The sequence below is a fragment of the Cynocephalus volans genome, chromosome 7 (assembly GCF_027409185.1).
Source record: "Cynocephalus volans isolate mCynVol1 chromosome 7, mCynVol1.pri, whole genome shotgun sequence".
In the NCBI taxonomy this organism is placed as follows: Eukaryota; Metazoa; Chordata; class Mammalia; order Dermoptera; family Cynocephalidae; genus Cynocephalus; species Cynocephalus volans.
Window position 1 is genome coordinate 79,409,000 of NC_084466.1, and position 16,513 is coordinate 79,425,512.

Here is a 16,513-nt window from a genome sequence, read left to right on the forward strand (position 1 = left end):
TAAACTGCATGATATGGTCAGTATTTGGAGGAGGGAGGGTGCAGGAGGGTGCACGGTCAATAAAAGATCCTTAAGTCTACTTGTCCATAGGACAGATAGTGTATTTTTTATTATCATCATTTAGGCTGAGGAAAATAAACTAGCATTCAACTGTAGAGAGATACTCACAAAAAACTCAACCATCAGCCTAAAACATGTCTCTGCAGTTTATTTCAGGAAAACATAACTCTGATCACAAAACATCTTCAGAGATCAGTATAAGTCAAGAAACATACAGAACGGACCTGAGTAACATAATGCCATGTTCCAGGGGCGGTGCTGACACGAAATTATTTTCTTCCTGGAAAAGCAAGTTTAGCTCAAGCTGTGAGGCCCAGATGGCCATTAGATTTACAGCTATCTAAAGAGGAGCAGAGTACTTTAAAGGGTTGAGTTATGGTGACTTGCAGGTATTGATTGGGTGAGAGCACCGGCCCTGTGCTCAGCAGACAGCTAGGGGATGAGAAGCAGAGGGGAGATGGTGGTGGTTACCGCCTTTATGTAGTTTTCAAAGTCACTTCCGAAAAAGAGGACGAGGAAATAATTAGATATACCAGCAAGGGACATGAGGAACAGGAACAGGATGATACGCTTCCCAAATATGTAGCCAGGGGTGCTGGAAAAGAAGGCAAGAGAAAATTGTAGAAGCAGCAGATATGACACCAATTTTGCAAAAAATGTTACCACTTCTAGGTGCATAGGGTTTAAATTATAGCCCCTTTTACTCAACAATGCTCCATTTACCCATTGACTTCTCATGAAGGATGGAAGTGTCTTAGCTGCTATTAGTCATTGAACATATTTCAAAATCAAGCTCCAAGAACCCACGAGGGTAGCGGGTTCTGCTGGCCATCAAGCATTCTGACTGAGGATTAGGAACACCATCAACTCATTAAGACCCTCTCTATGGCTGTCCCTGTCAAGGAGTATCTGTAAGAACCGTGCTGGTGGCCATGTGTATAATGCAGGACTGTGTTAGAAGTGATGGTTTAGATGAGCTGCTAAAGCTGGTGGAATCTCCAAGGTGCTTTGGCATTTGAGGGTTTGGTCTGTTCTCCTGAGGCCGTCTGGGAATAACTTGTGTTCTCATGAATGAGAGCTGGGCACACAGCAATGAAAGACAGGCTCTACATTTTTGAGTTCTCTCAAAGGCTCTAAATCCTAAGTGGTTTAGGCAAATTATCAGCCAGTGTCCGGAGGCATTTCCCCAGTGATGTGTGACTGCCTAATGCCCTGGCTTCCATCTTTCCTCTGTAGAAGCCTCCTGTGACTCCTGTGGCTGGGCCCCTTTAAGTGGTGCTAGCATGTTTGCAAAGTCCAGTCAAATGACTCGTGCAGGGTGTTAGTAAAGATGCGGCCAGGGCACCCTTTGGCACTCAGGACTGCTCACCCAGAGCAGCCCATTCAACTGAACAGCTGAGTTTACGCTGCTGAGTCCCGTTTCTTGCTATAGAGAGAGCAGAATCTGGCATCCACAGGTTTCATATTAGAAATGTTATCTATTTGAAAGACACCCCAAAGGTTCATAATGTAACTAATAATTTTCCTGCAGGAAGAGTGTCGAAGTCACTCAGCAGTGAAACATCAAGCTCCTCACTACTCTAAGTGTGGTCCGTGGACCAGCATTATCAGCGTCTGCTGGGAGCTTGTCAGAAACGGAAAAGCTCAGGTCCTTCTCACATCTGGTGACTCAGCATCTGCATTTGGACAAGCTCCCTATGTGACTTACAGACACATTAAACTTAGAAAGTGCTGCTAGCTGGCACCACCCTGCTCCTTGGCCAACTTTGTCCTTCTCTCCTTGGTTTCCTGTTCAAAGTCATGCCATGAAGTGAGACGTTCTATCCCCTTATTAGGGGGGTGGGGAGGTTGTAAAAGAGAGTGTTGTGAATTCCTCAAAACTCACATGTTGAAGTCCTGACCCTCAGAACCTCAGGCTGAGACTGTACTTGGAGATAGAGTCTTTAAATAGGTAATTAAGGTAAAATGAGATCATATGGGTGGGCTCTAGTCCAATATGGCTGGTGTATTATAAGAAAAAGAAATTAAGATGCAGACACACAGAGGGGAGACCATGTGAAGATACAATGAGAAGACGGCCGTCTACGAGCCAAGGGGAGAGGCCTCGGGAGAAACCATCCCTGCCAGCACCTTGATCTTGGACTTCTAGCCTCTAAGACTGTGAGAAATAAACTTCTGTTATTTCAGCCACCTAGGCTGCAGTACTGTGTTATGGCAGCCCTGGAAGACTAATATAGAGAATTGTCTGCTAGTGCTGGAAAAGGGACTGGAAAGAAAATGCAGGAGTCCAAGAAAGGGATTTTTTTTTTAAGCCAGAGAATAGAGGGTTCGGATAAATTAAATTCTGAAAAGTCAAATATGGTGGTGGCTCAGATTTATCACATAGATGAAGCCAACATATGCTCATTACAGAAACAGGAAAAAGTGATTTGCAAAGCTGTTTTATGCCCAAGACAAAATCATAGTGAAAGGTGGAACGGCAGTGCCTCCTGATGAAACGGAGTGATCTTGAACTTAGATGGGAGTTTTCAAAGGTCTCAAGGCCTATCACCCCACAGGAGACAGAGCTGTGGTGCTTTAACTCTTCACAGGCCACATGGAGGGTGTGGAAGGTGAGAGCTCAGTCACAGCTCTGTCACCTGCAGGGCCGAGTGTGCATAAGCCCCGGGGCAGGCACCTCATCAGGTGCGTCATTAAGTCTCTCCAGCTTGGGGCTGGGGCCACAGCCCTGGGAGGTGGGCATGGCGTGTGCCGATGAAGAACCTGCCCGGGCTCAGGCAGAGCCACAGAGAACCAGAAATGAGGCAGAGCACAGAAAGGAGAGCTGCGGCTGAGACAGTGCCCACGGTGAATCAGTAGCCCTTGAACTAACTATAAGACGTCTTTTTTATTGTTTCTAAAAGCTGATACATAATTCTCTCTAAATGGGTGGGGAAGGTCAGAATTAAGTTATTAAGCATCAATTACATTTCATTTAATTCTCACAACCACCTTGTGATCACGGACATATTATTAACTTCTTTTCCAGCTGGGGAAATATAGAACAGAGAGGTTGAGTGATTTGCCTAAGGTCACACAGACAGGAAGAGGCAGAGTGGGAATTCAGACCTGCTGTGTGAGGCCCGAGTCCTGCTCTTTGCACCACACTGACCTTCTGAGGCCTCCTTCAGGCTTTGGAGACTAGGACTTGGATATTTGTTTTGAAACAACCATGTCCTCATGCAGCATAAAACTTACACGGGAACATAAAAGAGGCTTTACGCTAAACAATTCCCATCTCGAATGTGCTGAAGCCTTCCAGGATGAGGGGCTGTGCTGTGGGAGATGATGAACCCAGGTGTCCAGAGACCTGAGTTCCAGCCCCAGCTCAGCACTTTGACCTTGAGCGAGTCACCCCCCACGCACCTCACCAGCACCACCTCCCACCCCACTTCCTAATGTGCCCAAAATATGAGGTAGGAACAGAAAATCTCACAGTCCCTTCCAGTTTAAAAATTCTGTTCTTTACAATAAGGACATGTCACTTTAAACCTGGTGACTTCTAAAGAAAATAAAAATTGTAAGCTCCGTGAGAGCCGGATGTTGTCTCCATTCTCCCATAAATCTCCAATGAATTAGAACATCCATAAATATTTGGCAAATGAATGAATCATTCTCAGAAAAGAGGCAGTGAACAGCCTTCAGTGATTCCCAAACTCCAGCGTGTATAAAAATAACCCGAAGAATGTGTTGAAATGCAGATTCCTGGGCCTCTCCTGGCAAAGAGTCTGATTCCATCCGCCTGGGGTGGGGCCCAGGAATGTGTATTTTTAATAAGCACCCCAGGCAATTCTGATACAGTTGTTTAGCAGGTTTCACTTTTAGAAACACCAGCCTTCATATCCATGTTTGCACCCTGGACTTCCAAAAGAAGCAGGTTTATCCTCAGACTCTGATGCAGTAACACCATGGTCCACATTTGGAGGAACCCAGAGACTCTAAAATATTGATGTGTCAGGGGAGAAATGAGTGCGAGGCATCAGTCCTCTTGCCTTTTGAAAACTAGGTCCATTATAATTTCTGCAGGGTGAGTTGATGGTCTCACAATGTGCCCTGACTGTAGGAGATATCGTGGGTCTCCTTGAGGGAAAGGGCTCTGGCAGGTTCACTGTTATTCCCTCAGCAACTGACACAGTGCCTGGCACCAAGCAGGTGGCCAATAAGCATTTGCTGGATGAGGTCGAGTGAATGAGGAAAGAGCAGACAACTAAGGGGAAGAGGGAGCCGGGAACCTGAGTCCACTCGCCTCAAGAGGTGCCGTCACTGCTCTACCACCATGCAGCTGGGAACCTCATGATGCCAAGAGCCCCCAGGGGACAGGACTCTGCGGGATGGAAAGAGGGAGCAGCCTAGTGCCAGCCGGGGAAGGTAGATGACAAAAGGCAAATAGGCTTGTAATGTGACACGAGTTGCCACTGAGATTGAGCCCAGATAGTAGCTCAGAATGAATGGAGAGGCAACTAAGTTTCGTCCTTAGCTGCTGTGAAGTGACTGTGCTGCAGATGAACCAGACCGCACAGAGCCATGAACTTCTAGGACGGTAAAGGGGAAAGCTGCAGAATCCTCGCAGGGCAGCCTGAAAGAAGCTTTGGCAGGGGAGAAACATTAAGTGATGTCCTACCTACCCCTTGGGCCAAGAATGACACTGGTACTTTTGAAGTGGGCAGGGCCAAAGTAACTTCTAGAAAAGAGCAAGAGATGTTCTGGAGCCCAAGAGAGAAACTTTGGGGGAAGGAGCTCACTGAGCAGTGTCCTCCTCGGTTGCTGAGGCAGGTCCCAAGGGCATTAAGTGTCTGCAGAGTCTAAGCATGATGCAGCTCAGGGACAGAGCAGGGCTTCAAAGGAGGTGGGTCCCCAACTGAAGAGGATATTAGCAAGCAGTTTCTAGAATGCAGAATTGAAAATCTCCTAGGACTTAACCATACAGCCCCTCAGGCTTGCATTTATCAGGCTGTATTTTGGTCTAGGTAAGGATTAAACATTTCTTCTAGTAGCTATCATTTCTATGAATGACAACTGCTCAGGACTCTGTTAAAAAGGATTCTGAGGCCAAGGGCAGGCAGGGCCTCCCAGAATGTATCCCTGGCTCTCAGAGCGCTATTGGTACATTAGGAATCCCAATCTCCGAGGAAATGGCGGCAGATTGTAACTCGAACATTTCTTCTAAGGACCACAATTTATTTTCCTAAAATCTGGATTCCCCAGTGCCAGTGTGGTGAAAGGAGAGCGCTGCCTTGGGCTTCTGTCTGGCAGCATCTGTAACCAAACAGCGGTGACTCTGTCTGTGGTCTCAGGTTGCAACTTACTGCATCTTACTTTCTCAACATTCTTTCTGCTGGTCTCCGGAAGATCTGTTACTCAAGAGAACTTAGCACAGGCTACAAGCTTTGGTTCTCATTTCTCTAGACAAACAATGAAGTGTTTCACTTGCAAGAGGCCTGGAAAGCCAGACATAAAAAGTCACTCCAGCCCCGGACGTGATGGGTGGGAGGGGAGGGTGTGTGTTTGCAGCACTATGCAGCGCACAGCATTGAAGCACCCTTTTTAAGTCCAGCGCCACGTGGCGGGGGGGAGGGGTTAAATGGGAAACTAGTGGAGTCCACCAGCTGTATTGTCAAAGCCCTCAAAGCTCAGGGAGACAGGAGGAGGGATCCTAGTCAGCCCTCCCCCTCCCACCCAAGGAGATCCTACAGAGCCTTAAATGCTAGTCAGAACATTGTCGTGAATTATCACTCTCCTGCTCAAAAAGCATGAATGACTCCATGGGTCTTCAATAGTCCCAGTTACCTACCTCTGAGTTCTCTCTCCTAGATAGCCGACGAAGTACTTTTGTCTCACACACAAGTACATCAGTCCAGCAAAGGCGGCAGGAACTAGTGGAGAAATGAAAATACCTGGGTTAGTTTCATAGCCACCAAAACACACTATGTTAGCACCATGTTTAAACACAGTCGTGATGCAATCAACGTTGTCACAAAATCTAGCAGGTTCTGATGGTCCAGGCCTACCTGTACTTCAGATAGAAACCCTAGGGCTGGAAGAACCCCAAGAACTTTAGTAGAATAATATTACCTTAAACCAGCATCATGGCATAGTTTACAACTGCTGCAGATTGAATGTCCCCCCAAACTTGCTGAAGTTTAAATTGTGTCCCCCAAAGTTCCAGGTATTGGAAACTTGTCCCCCATTGTGACAGTGTTGAGAGGGTGGGAAATCCTATTATGGTTACTGAAAGGCAGGGCCTTGAAGAGGTGATTAAGTTGATGGTTTAATGGTCATGGATGTGGTTCTGAGGGCTTTAAAAGGACAGTACGTGAGAGTCTCTCTCTCTCTGCCATTCTCTGTCATGTGAGATCCCTGCATTGCTGTAAAGCCACCACCAAAGAAGACCCTCGCCAGATGTGTTCCCTGGACTTTGGACTTCCCAGCCTCTGAAACTATAAGCAATAAATTTCGTTTTCTTACAAATAATCCAGTTCTGCATATTTTATTATAAGCAATAGAAACAAACTAAAACACACATAAGTCATCTAATGTGAACCTTTCAAAATAACGAGTATCAACATTTCTGTTCCCAGATGTGGGAACCTGGGTTTAGGTGTTCAGAGGGCCTTGTGTAAGGCTGTCAGCTGGTTAGCAGGGGGGTGGGGGGAAGGGTGTGGGTAGCAAGCGGGACTTGAACCCCAACTCAGTTCTAAGGCTAGTTCTCTCAAAAGGACACCCTTTACCCTGGGCTTCCCTACAACACAATGCCTCAGTTTCCTGAATAATCACTACTGTTTAGAAAAGATACCTAGCAAGGAGAGTCCCCTTGCATCTTAGCCATTTGTAAAACAGCCGTGAGCTGCACCTCAACAACCCTGTGGAGTCCTGAATGCTCAGAGCTGGGATTTAGAAAACCCGGCTCCTCTCGGACTAGTGTTGTCCAGAGCTAGTACTTAACTCATTCTGCATCTAGAAAAGGGCTGATTACAGGTTTCCTACCTATTAGGAATTACTGTGAGGATGAAATAAGGCCATAGCTGTAAATGCACTTTGAGAAACTCCACGCTTTATTCAAATACTAAATTGACTGCCACTGACAGAGCACTTTCACATAAAAGTGCTGAGCACTGCCCCCAACGCTCTGAGTGCTTTGGTCTCCGGTCCTCCCAGCTACCAGATAAGAAGCACATTACTGTCACCATCTGACAGATGAGGAAACTTAGGTTCGGGCCAAAAGACCCATGTAGACAGCTGCCTTTTCTTAGATCATCTCTGTGCCCAGTGTAGTGCCTGCCGCATACGGACTTTCAAAAAACATTTGTCAAATGAATGAGAAAAAAGTCAGGCAAGTGGTCAAAAGGAAAGGTGGAATTTGAAATTGGGTCATTCTGATTTCAGGACTTTATCACCAACACCAGCTCCATCAATAATAACACTGACTGAGTTTCCGTTATTAGGTTGAACCATATGAAAGTGCTATTTTGGTGGGTCATACACAGTCAGGTACTGGCAGTTTTTACAGCTCAATCTGATATACACTGAGCACTGTGCCAGGGGCTTTATGCACATTATCTCACCTGATCATCATAGAAACACTACTGGGTAGACAGTGGTCCTGTTTTACGATGAGGAAACTACGGCTTACAAAAGCCAAGTGACAGCCCAAGGTCACACAGCAGCAATGAGCACCCTTGGATTTGCTTCCAGTCTGTCACTTCCCACAACTCCACCTGTCTCCCCAGACACTATTGTTGTATGACAAATGAGAAGATCAAGGCACAAAAGAAACTGCTTGTGTGGCTCATCCTAGTCTCTGAAAGTCACAACTCACTATTTGCCTTGAACAGTTTTCCCTGGTTTGTCCCATCCGATGGCTCTGCTCTAACCTCCAGCCCATCTCTCTTTCGATGGGAACTCAATTGAACATGAGCTAATAGAGCTCAGGGGTGGAAAGTGGCCACGCCTCTTGCTTTATGCAAGGAGTTGTGGTGGGAACCCCGGCAGGGTACAAACCCAGTTCTCAAGTCTGAGCAAGCCATTTGCCCCTCTGGGGCTTGGGCTCCTGCTCTGTAAAGTAAGGGGTTTGGGCTAGAATGATCTCTGGGGTTCCTGTCAGCTAAAACATTTCTACAATATCCATAAGAAATGATGATTATCAAACAGGCTTTACTGACACTTTTGTCCCCTGACAATGCCAATGCTTATTTTGACATGAAATGCATATTTCCGAGGCTCTGAAATGCCTTCAACCCCCCTTTCTATTTATTGAGCTAGAGCAACTCTAGATTCATCTAGATCAAGTATCATCTAAGACATAAAAAGAACCATAACTCCTAGTAGGAGCATAGTTTGACTTGATTTTTCAAGCAATGCCAGACATATTTCTGATTTAACTCAGGATAGAAATTGGAAAATAAATGCTGAGCTTACTGACAGCCTTCTAAGCACAGACGAGGCCACATGGTGTCCCTGAAGTGGTTTCTGCTGCCCGTCTCTCACCTCTGTTCTCTGTCACGGCCCCTAATTCTTGCCCTTCATGGCACCTCTCCCTCACAGCAGTAGTGTGTCCATTCACACACTTTTCCGTGCCTCACCTTACCTATTGTGTGTGCTTCACCTCCGTCTCTGTTTTACTCATCCCTGTATGTCCAAGCACAGAGCTTGGCATACAGTAGCTGTTCAATGTTTATTATATAAACAAATAAAGTAAGAAGAAACTTGTGAAAAATCAGAATTTAGAGCCTAGAGACCTGGGCCCTGCTCCTGCCTCTGTTACTCACTAGCTGAGTAACCTTGAACAAGTTGCTTTATCTCCCTGAACCAAAGTGTCCTCAAAGGTAAAAGGGGGAAATAATATCCATTCTAAGTACTTTACAGAGTGGAGAGAAGATGACAAGGACTAAATAGTTCATCATAGGATTGCTGTGGCCCTTTCGCGTGTGCACTGCTGGGCTGTAGAAGCTGGCGAGTTCAGACCGAGCCACCACCAGACACAGTGCCTGTCCTGGCCAAGCCTGTCGAGTGCTAAATCTCAAAAGGAGACTAAAAAAATATGACTGTGGTTTCCATCTAATTTTAAGTCAACTCTGGGAGTTGATCCGGTCTTCCAACTTGCTGAAGTCAAGACTGTGGACTGCTGATAACCCAGGAAAAGGTGGGGACCTGGAATCCCACCCGTGGCTCTGCGGACACATGCTTGAAGGAGGCCACCACACTGGAGGCTGATTAGCAGAAGAGCCAAGCGACAGCAGTCCCAGAATAGATCCCTCAGGCGCTCTCATTGATAATGCCCTTGTATCTGAGCTAACACTGCTTAAGAATTCTGAGTCACACGTAGCCTTAAACCACCCCTGTCAGAGCAGCAGCTCTCAACCAGCCACCAGGGAGCAAGCATTAGCAATGCATTATCGCATCTGCTCAGCACAGGCACAGAGCACGCCTGAAACACAGCCTCCTGTGGGCTCTCCCATCTCCGGGGCTTCACAGATCGGAGCTAGAGGTCAGGCAAAGTCTTTTCAACAAAAAGCCTGCCCTTCGCACCTGCCGAGTTACACATTATAGAACATACAAGGGAAGCCCGAGTTACCTTGGCTGCAAAGTAGCCCCGCAATCCAGAGCACGACGAGGAAAGTCGGGTATGCATCTATACAGTTCTGGCTGTAGAGTAAATAAAGAGGAAAACAATTAGAAAACATGTTACTGCAATGTGGTCTGAAAATTACCTGAAGCCCCAAGTTAATAATTACCGTCACGCACGAGGCACGGATCCCATTCATAATTCCACTTACATCTACCCAGTAAGATGTGGCAGCCAGCCACCACTTCAGAAACAGACAATGGCGTAAAGCAAACACATGTTCAGAATCCATTAACTCTGTTCCTACGGTAAAGCCAATCGGAGACTTGGTTTCTTGATGTATTCACTTTGGCAGGGTTCTTGTTCCTGTCTGTGCCAACACGCTCCTTGGAATTGAAAAGTGAGCAATGCGGACAGCAGGGTGTGGCCCCAGTCGGGGTGACAGTGGCAGGGAAGAAGAGCCCAGCTAAGGGAACCTTTATGTCAGACACACAAATCAGCCCGGCTCTGCCGAAGAACAAAAGGCAATCTGCAAGCATTACAGAAACCAGGGTCAATTCAGAAAAGCTGATGCTCAGCAAGTTAGCACGGTCGCTGTGCGCAGGGCATGATCTTCGCTCCTCTGCAGGCTCTCAGTCTATGCCAGGCACCATGCTGGTGTTTCACACCCATCATCTCCTTTACACTTACTGTATTCCTGTGAGTACACATGATGACTGTATGAGTTTCCTCTGGCTGCTGTAACAAGTGGCCACAAATTCAGTGGCTTCAAACAACACAAATTTATTTTATTATCTCATAGTTATGGAGGTCAGAAGTCTGAAATGGGTCTCACTGGGCTGAAATCAAGGTATTTGCAGGTTGCACTCTTTGTGGAATCTCCAGGGGAGGAACCTTCCCTTTGCCTTCTCCAGCTTCTAGAGGTCACCTGCATTCCTTGGTTCAGGATCTCCTTCCAACCTCAAAACTAGCAATGGCCAATATCATCTTCCTGTTTTGAGTCACTCTGACATAAACTCTTCTGCCTCCTTCCACACTTAAAGGACCCTTGTGATTACATTGTGTCCTACCCAGATAATTCAGAGTAGTCTCTTTATTTTAAGGTCAACTGGTTAGCAAGCAATCTGAATCTGAAATCCCCTTGCCGTGTAACATAACATATTCATAGTTTCCTGGATTACGATGTGACCATGTTGGGGTGGGGGTGGGGGGCATTATTCCGCCTACCACAATTACTCTCATGTTTCAGATGAGAAGCTGAATAACTTGCCCAGGGTCACCCAGCCGGGGTGTAGAGAAGCTGGGATTCACACCCTGGGCAGTCTGTCTCCAAAGCTGGATCTGTTAACTTTTTGACTACACTAAAATAAATGAGGAGTTTATAGTCTGGATCAGGACCATAAATATGCCCATTTACTTATATTAAAAACAATATAAGACATAGCAGGACACACAGTGGGGGGCAAGCCCATGCAGAGGAGGGGCCCTCGGCTATGGCTCCGTCCTCATCCTGCCTGCGGCCAGCTGTTCATCACTGGCAGAGCAAGCTCTCTGGACGTGGTTTCCTTGCCTGTAAAGCTAAGAGACTGTAATAGCTCTAAGATCCACTTAAACTCGCAGAGTTGATGGTCTAATGTGGCAGTTCTCAAGGAGACCAGCAGCAGCAGTCAGCAACTTGTAAGACATGCAAATGTTCGTGGATATCTTAGACTCATGGAACTAAAAGTGTTAAGAAGCCCTCCAGGAGATTCTGATGCATGCCAAAGTTTGAGAATCACTGGCATAATATGATTCAAACCATATAGGAAAATGCTAAGATGCAATTTTCAGTGATACCTCAGTGGTACCATTGAGAACTCTGGAATGGCTAGCCCTTGATCTGTACCCAGCAGAGAACACAGAGAGAGCAGGCTGTCTCTGCCCAGCCACGGGGACCTTCATACTCCTCTGACAATCAAAAGATCCTTTATTGGAGACATCAATGAATGTACTAGGTGAAAAACCTGTGTATCCTCTCCTGAGATACAGCACCACCAAGAACCAGGCACATGACAGAAAGAACTGAGCTGAGCTTGCTAGGTGCCCTGAATCCCCCAAATTTTCCCTGATCTAGTGGACACAGTAGGAACTCCACAGGGCAGGAGGCCCTTACAAATTTACCATTCAGAGTGAAGTATTTCATGAATAATCAGGCCCCAAAGTTACAATCACAGCAGCTGCGTCACATCTATTCTTACACATTCTTAGAGGCATGAAATTGCAGCCTCAGGACTGAGAAACCGTGATTCATATCCCAGCTCATGAAAACTATAGAAAAAATTCCTTTTTTAGTTCGGTTGAAAAATATTCTATGTCTGATGGAATATCATATCTGATGCTCTTATAGTTTGCAAATCTATTGATACTGAAGATTTCTGCTGCTTCTTCCTCACTCTCAAGTTTTTGTTTGTTTATTGTTTTTAAATAGTAATTTTTGTCTGGGTGATGCAAAAGGAAAAAAAACTTTTAACTGTCTGAGGGATTTGCTCATTAGAGAGAACTGTCCAGTGACTTGACAATGGATCAGTCATCCATTCATTCCTGCCTATTATTTCAAGTCACCTTGATTCCTAATAAACATGGTCTGTCTAGAGATGAAGAAAATTCTCCCCACTGTAAGAGAATGGGATCTTCCTCTGGATCTCCAGGATATCCCCAGAGCCCTGTCCCTCTCTCTGGCTCAAGCCAGCACCCTCGCCATCCAGGACTTCCAGCACATTTTCCATCCAGAGCTCCGAGCACACGTGCTCCACCTTGAGAGAGGGAGGCTGCAGGCCAGGGGCACTGCTGCCTCTTGCCAGGGGCCTACGTGTGGCTTGTGTGGTCTTTACACAAGCCAGCCTGGGTCCAACACCAGGGCTGCCACTTCTTGGCTGTGTGAATGTGGATGCATTTCCTGGTCTCACTGCGCCTCAACTTGCTCCTCCATAAGAGGTGAATGGAGACATTAGCAATTATCTCCCTAGAGTGCTGTGAGAATAAAATGAGACAAAGCACTCCTAGTAAGCATGCAAAAATAGTGGCTATTATTGTTTCAATGGCTTCCTTCTTAACCCCTAGAGGAAATGTCTCTCCTACCGATCAATTATTATTATTCTGGGTCTTCTTTTGAAGAGTTTTGTGCCATTTTTTTTCTGCAAAACAGAACTGACAAGCCCATTTTGACTCATTTCTTGAGGCCAGGTAGGAGCTGCTTAGCAGATCCCGCAACAGTTCACAGCGCTAGCTCAACCGGACGTGCTGCACTGTCAACGTCTTCATGGAGAAAAGGACTCGCTACTTTCCCTCTCATTTTTCTCCACTTCTGGGGAGAAAACATAGAAACACTTTAATGTCCTGTTAATTAGTTTGGATTAATTTTAAATAAGTAAATATCCTTAATAACTGTTAACAATAGTATCAATACTAATCAATAGGATCATTGTAGACCTATTACCTTCAAATAATGCTACTTGAAAGTAGGTGAGTGTAGAGTGGATGCTGAGAGATGCAGGGGAGAAGTGACATCAGGGTGACGTTTCCCAAAATGTGTGTTGTGAAACACTAAACCCTTGAAATGCTCTGTAAAAAACAAAGAATTGGCTGGAAGAGGGTTGTCTGTAGTAAAGTAAGAGGTCCTCCTCTTGGAGGAACAAGAATCAGAGTGTCCCTTAACACATTAAAGGCTCTCACAAGTCTGGCTAAAAAGAACTTCTTCCCTGTAACACCTGGTAATAGCCATGAAATTGTAATTCATGGAACACAGTTTAGGAGATTACACATCTCCAGAGACCCATCTCCTCTCTGTAACCTGTGCTTACCTGCACTCAGGAGGAGGGATCTTAGGCCAAGTAATGAGGATTTTTCTCCAAAAACCAAACTTTGACCCAGGCTGCTCTAGTTGTTTTCATCAGCTGGGAACAGGGTGTTGAACTATGTTTTATACACATGAACAGAGAGTCAAGATCCAATTCCTTTCAGCTCTCAAACCCTGACTTGGCTCTGCCCTAGGAGGAGACAGTGCTGGGACAGACCATTAATCAAGGTCAAGTCTGCACTGATGGCCCAACTGGCTGGGATGTCTGTTCATCAACAGCCCTACAATCTTGAGCTATCTGTACCAGTCAACCGTCATATTTTATGGTGAAAAATATGCATCAGAGTTTTCAATCCACCAGTATCATTTATCCTTTATGCTATTTTTCCTTTATAGCCACAGTCTCTAAATATTTATGATCCCACACCCCTTCGACTAAAAGTTGTGATCATGCAACCCTGTGGCAGGTATATTTAGGTATAAATTATATACATGTACTACTATCAATCTGTACATTAAAAATGAGTAGAGTTTCACTTCTTACTTTTTAGATAACAAGATTAAACACATGTTCTTTTCTTCCTGAACCCCCATGGTCATTTTGCACCCCTATTTCGTGCTTTTGGGGGACCCTTCAAAAGCCATCGTTGGTGACAACTTTCTACTAGAGTAACACATTCCCCACTTCCCAGTAGTTTCCCGGCAGGTGCAAACAGACCGAGTGCCTCTGGCCCTTGCCAGCATGCATCTCCTGCTGCGTTGGTCTTCAGCCCCTTTTTACAACACACACAGGCCATTGGGCCAGGGAAGAAGTGTTTTTGTAACAGAACCACAGCAACATCTGAGCAACCTTTATCCTACAGAAAATGCTCCTCTCTCTCGCCTTAGTTTCTACCTCTCCCCAACTCTCTTTCCTCTCTCTCATTCTTCCCCTCCCCCTTTCAGGGAGGGTAAGGGGTAAAGACACGTAGGTTTTGAGAGCTGGGCAGCAGCACCCACAGAGTGGGGACCCCAAGGAGCAACGATCACTCACCACCCTCCTCTTGTGCCTTCTCACCTCTGGAACCCTACACAGTTGCAGAACTTCCAAACCACCCTCCCAAATGACATAGGACAACCACCAACCAAACAGCACTTCTGCAATTTGGAGGCCGGTGCCCAGCAGGCCGGGTGTGATCACCGTGGCTTCCTAGAGACAGAGAACAGGGCTGTCTCATTCCCTCAGGGAAGTGCAGAAACTGGCTGGCTCCATTTCTTCCTCATTGCAGGCAAAACAGAAACAACTTCTACCCAGGTACGCTGAAATTCTGCTGCAACTTCTTTCTCCAAAATGGACAAGCTGAGGAGTCCACAGGAACACAGTGTAACCAGTGGGAATGTAGGGATCTGAGCCAAAGGAAGGTTCTCTTCCCAAACTGGTAGAGCGGTAGTAATGCTCTCTTTAGATTCCATCAGGGAGAGGTTTTGACCTCGCCTCTGCTGCAGATGACTTCTTTGCCCCTGGTGCCTGTGGATGCATCCAAGGGATACTCTTCCATCTCCCCCTGCAAACAGCACAGAGAGGTGGACAGCAGCCTGCATATTTTCTCTGCCCTCCTTCAAATAGGTCTAAAATGTTTTAAATCACATCTTTAAACTTCTTAAATGGATTCTGAGATTAATACACCTAAGGCCCAGATGTTAAAATAGAAATCTCCCTGTAAGCAAAGGATTTCCTGGAGATCACACTGCTGGATAGCCTGGCCAGAAGTGCTTGCCACGAAGGAGAGGGGCCCAGAGCAGGTGGGGGTGGGGCGGGGATGGGAGAGGAAGGCGGGGAGGGCCCACCACAGAGGCCCTGTAAAGGCAGAGGGCCCAGAGAGCGTGGGGGCCAGGAGATCAGCCTTTGACAGCCCTACCATGTGTCACTGAGTGGTCTGGTCAGTGTGTGCAGCAACTTAGAAGCTGATGAAGCAAAGGGGCCAATGACAAGAAATTACAATGAAGAAGATTCCCCTCTAATCCCCCAGCCACACCTCACTGAAAAAAATAAAAACCCCTAAATAAGGTCAAGGACTGGAGAGAAAGCACATTGGTGAGTGTGGTGTAGGCCTGTCCAGCTGAGATCCCTTGAAGTCAGTTTAATTCACAGGAAGCAAGAGGTGCCCCTGAAAGGGACCCTCCTCCCAGAAGGGGGTCCAGAGCCTCCCGACCCTTCAGGGTGAGTCCTCGTCCCTGACTTGGCTGTACTGGTCTTGCTGTTCTAAACGTATTTGTTCTGGGTGCCATGATTCCTCTTAGGCAAGATCTCTGAGGACATCAAAGTCGGCTCTGGGCAGGAGCTTCAGGCCAGCCCCTTCATTACATCCACGATGTGGAGTCTCCTTCCTGCCAGGTGCAGAGAAGCAGGTCAGCAGCTGCTAGCCAAGCCCTCTGTTTAAATACCTTCTGCATCAAGGAGAAGTGAGTGTCTGAATAACATCCATTCTAATGTGCATCCCAAATAGATTGCCCTCATCTTCACCGAGCTGTTCAGGTGTTTCCAAACAGCTTTCTTATTCAAAAGTAAAGAATGAGAGAGGAGAAAAGCAATTGCTTAATGCCCCCTTTCTCTCTGTTCTTGTCCTGATGGCTCAAGGAGACCTGGCCTTGTGAAAGGCACTGGCATCACCTCCAGGCTTCCACCAGGGAAATTGAGGGGGTTGAGATCAAGGCTGTTGCCAGTGCCCGGCCTGTTGCTGCTGAAGCCAGCTGGTGAGTCACAGCTGATTTTCACTGTAGTACTTCTAGGCTAACCCCAGAGGAAGGTGGTCAACTCTCAACTCTATCAGATGTCTAAACAGACTCAATCGGATGTCTCTGGAGCCATGACAAACACACTGCTACCCATCCATGATATCCCCACTTTCTTTCTTTTCACACTAGCACTTGCTTAGATGCAGGATGTCAACAAAGCCTCCTAGGTGAAGTTCAACCTTCCTGCGAAACCGGTCTCTGGCACTTAGGGTTGGCCCAGACAGCTACATGTCCTCGAAGGT

At 46.5% G+C, this 16,513-nt stretch overlaps 1 protein-coding gene across 1 annotated transcript in view; it reads right to left on the bottom strand.

Moving 5' to 3' along the window:
• Window positions 1–268: 268 nt before the first annotated feature.
• The window catches only part of ALOX5AP (arachidonate 5-lipoxygenase activating protein), a 41,157-nt gene continuing 24,912 nt past the window's right edge, over window positions 269–16,513 (bottom strand). Inside the window, exons 5-7 of the mRNA XM_063103466.1 lie at window positions 9,671–9,741; window positions 5,891–5,972; window positions 269–655 (exon numbers count right to left, since the gene is read on the bottom strand). Coding sequence (XP_062959536.1) covers window positions 493–655; window positions 5,891–5,972; window positions 9,671–9,741 — 316 coding nt within the window. The 3' untranslated portion in view covers window positions 269–492. The remainder of the gene's footprint in view (window positions 656–5,890; window positions 5,973–9,670; window positions 9,742–16,513) is intronic.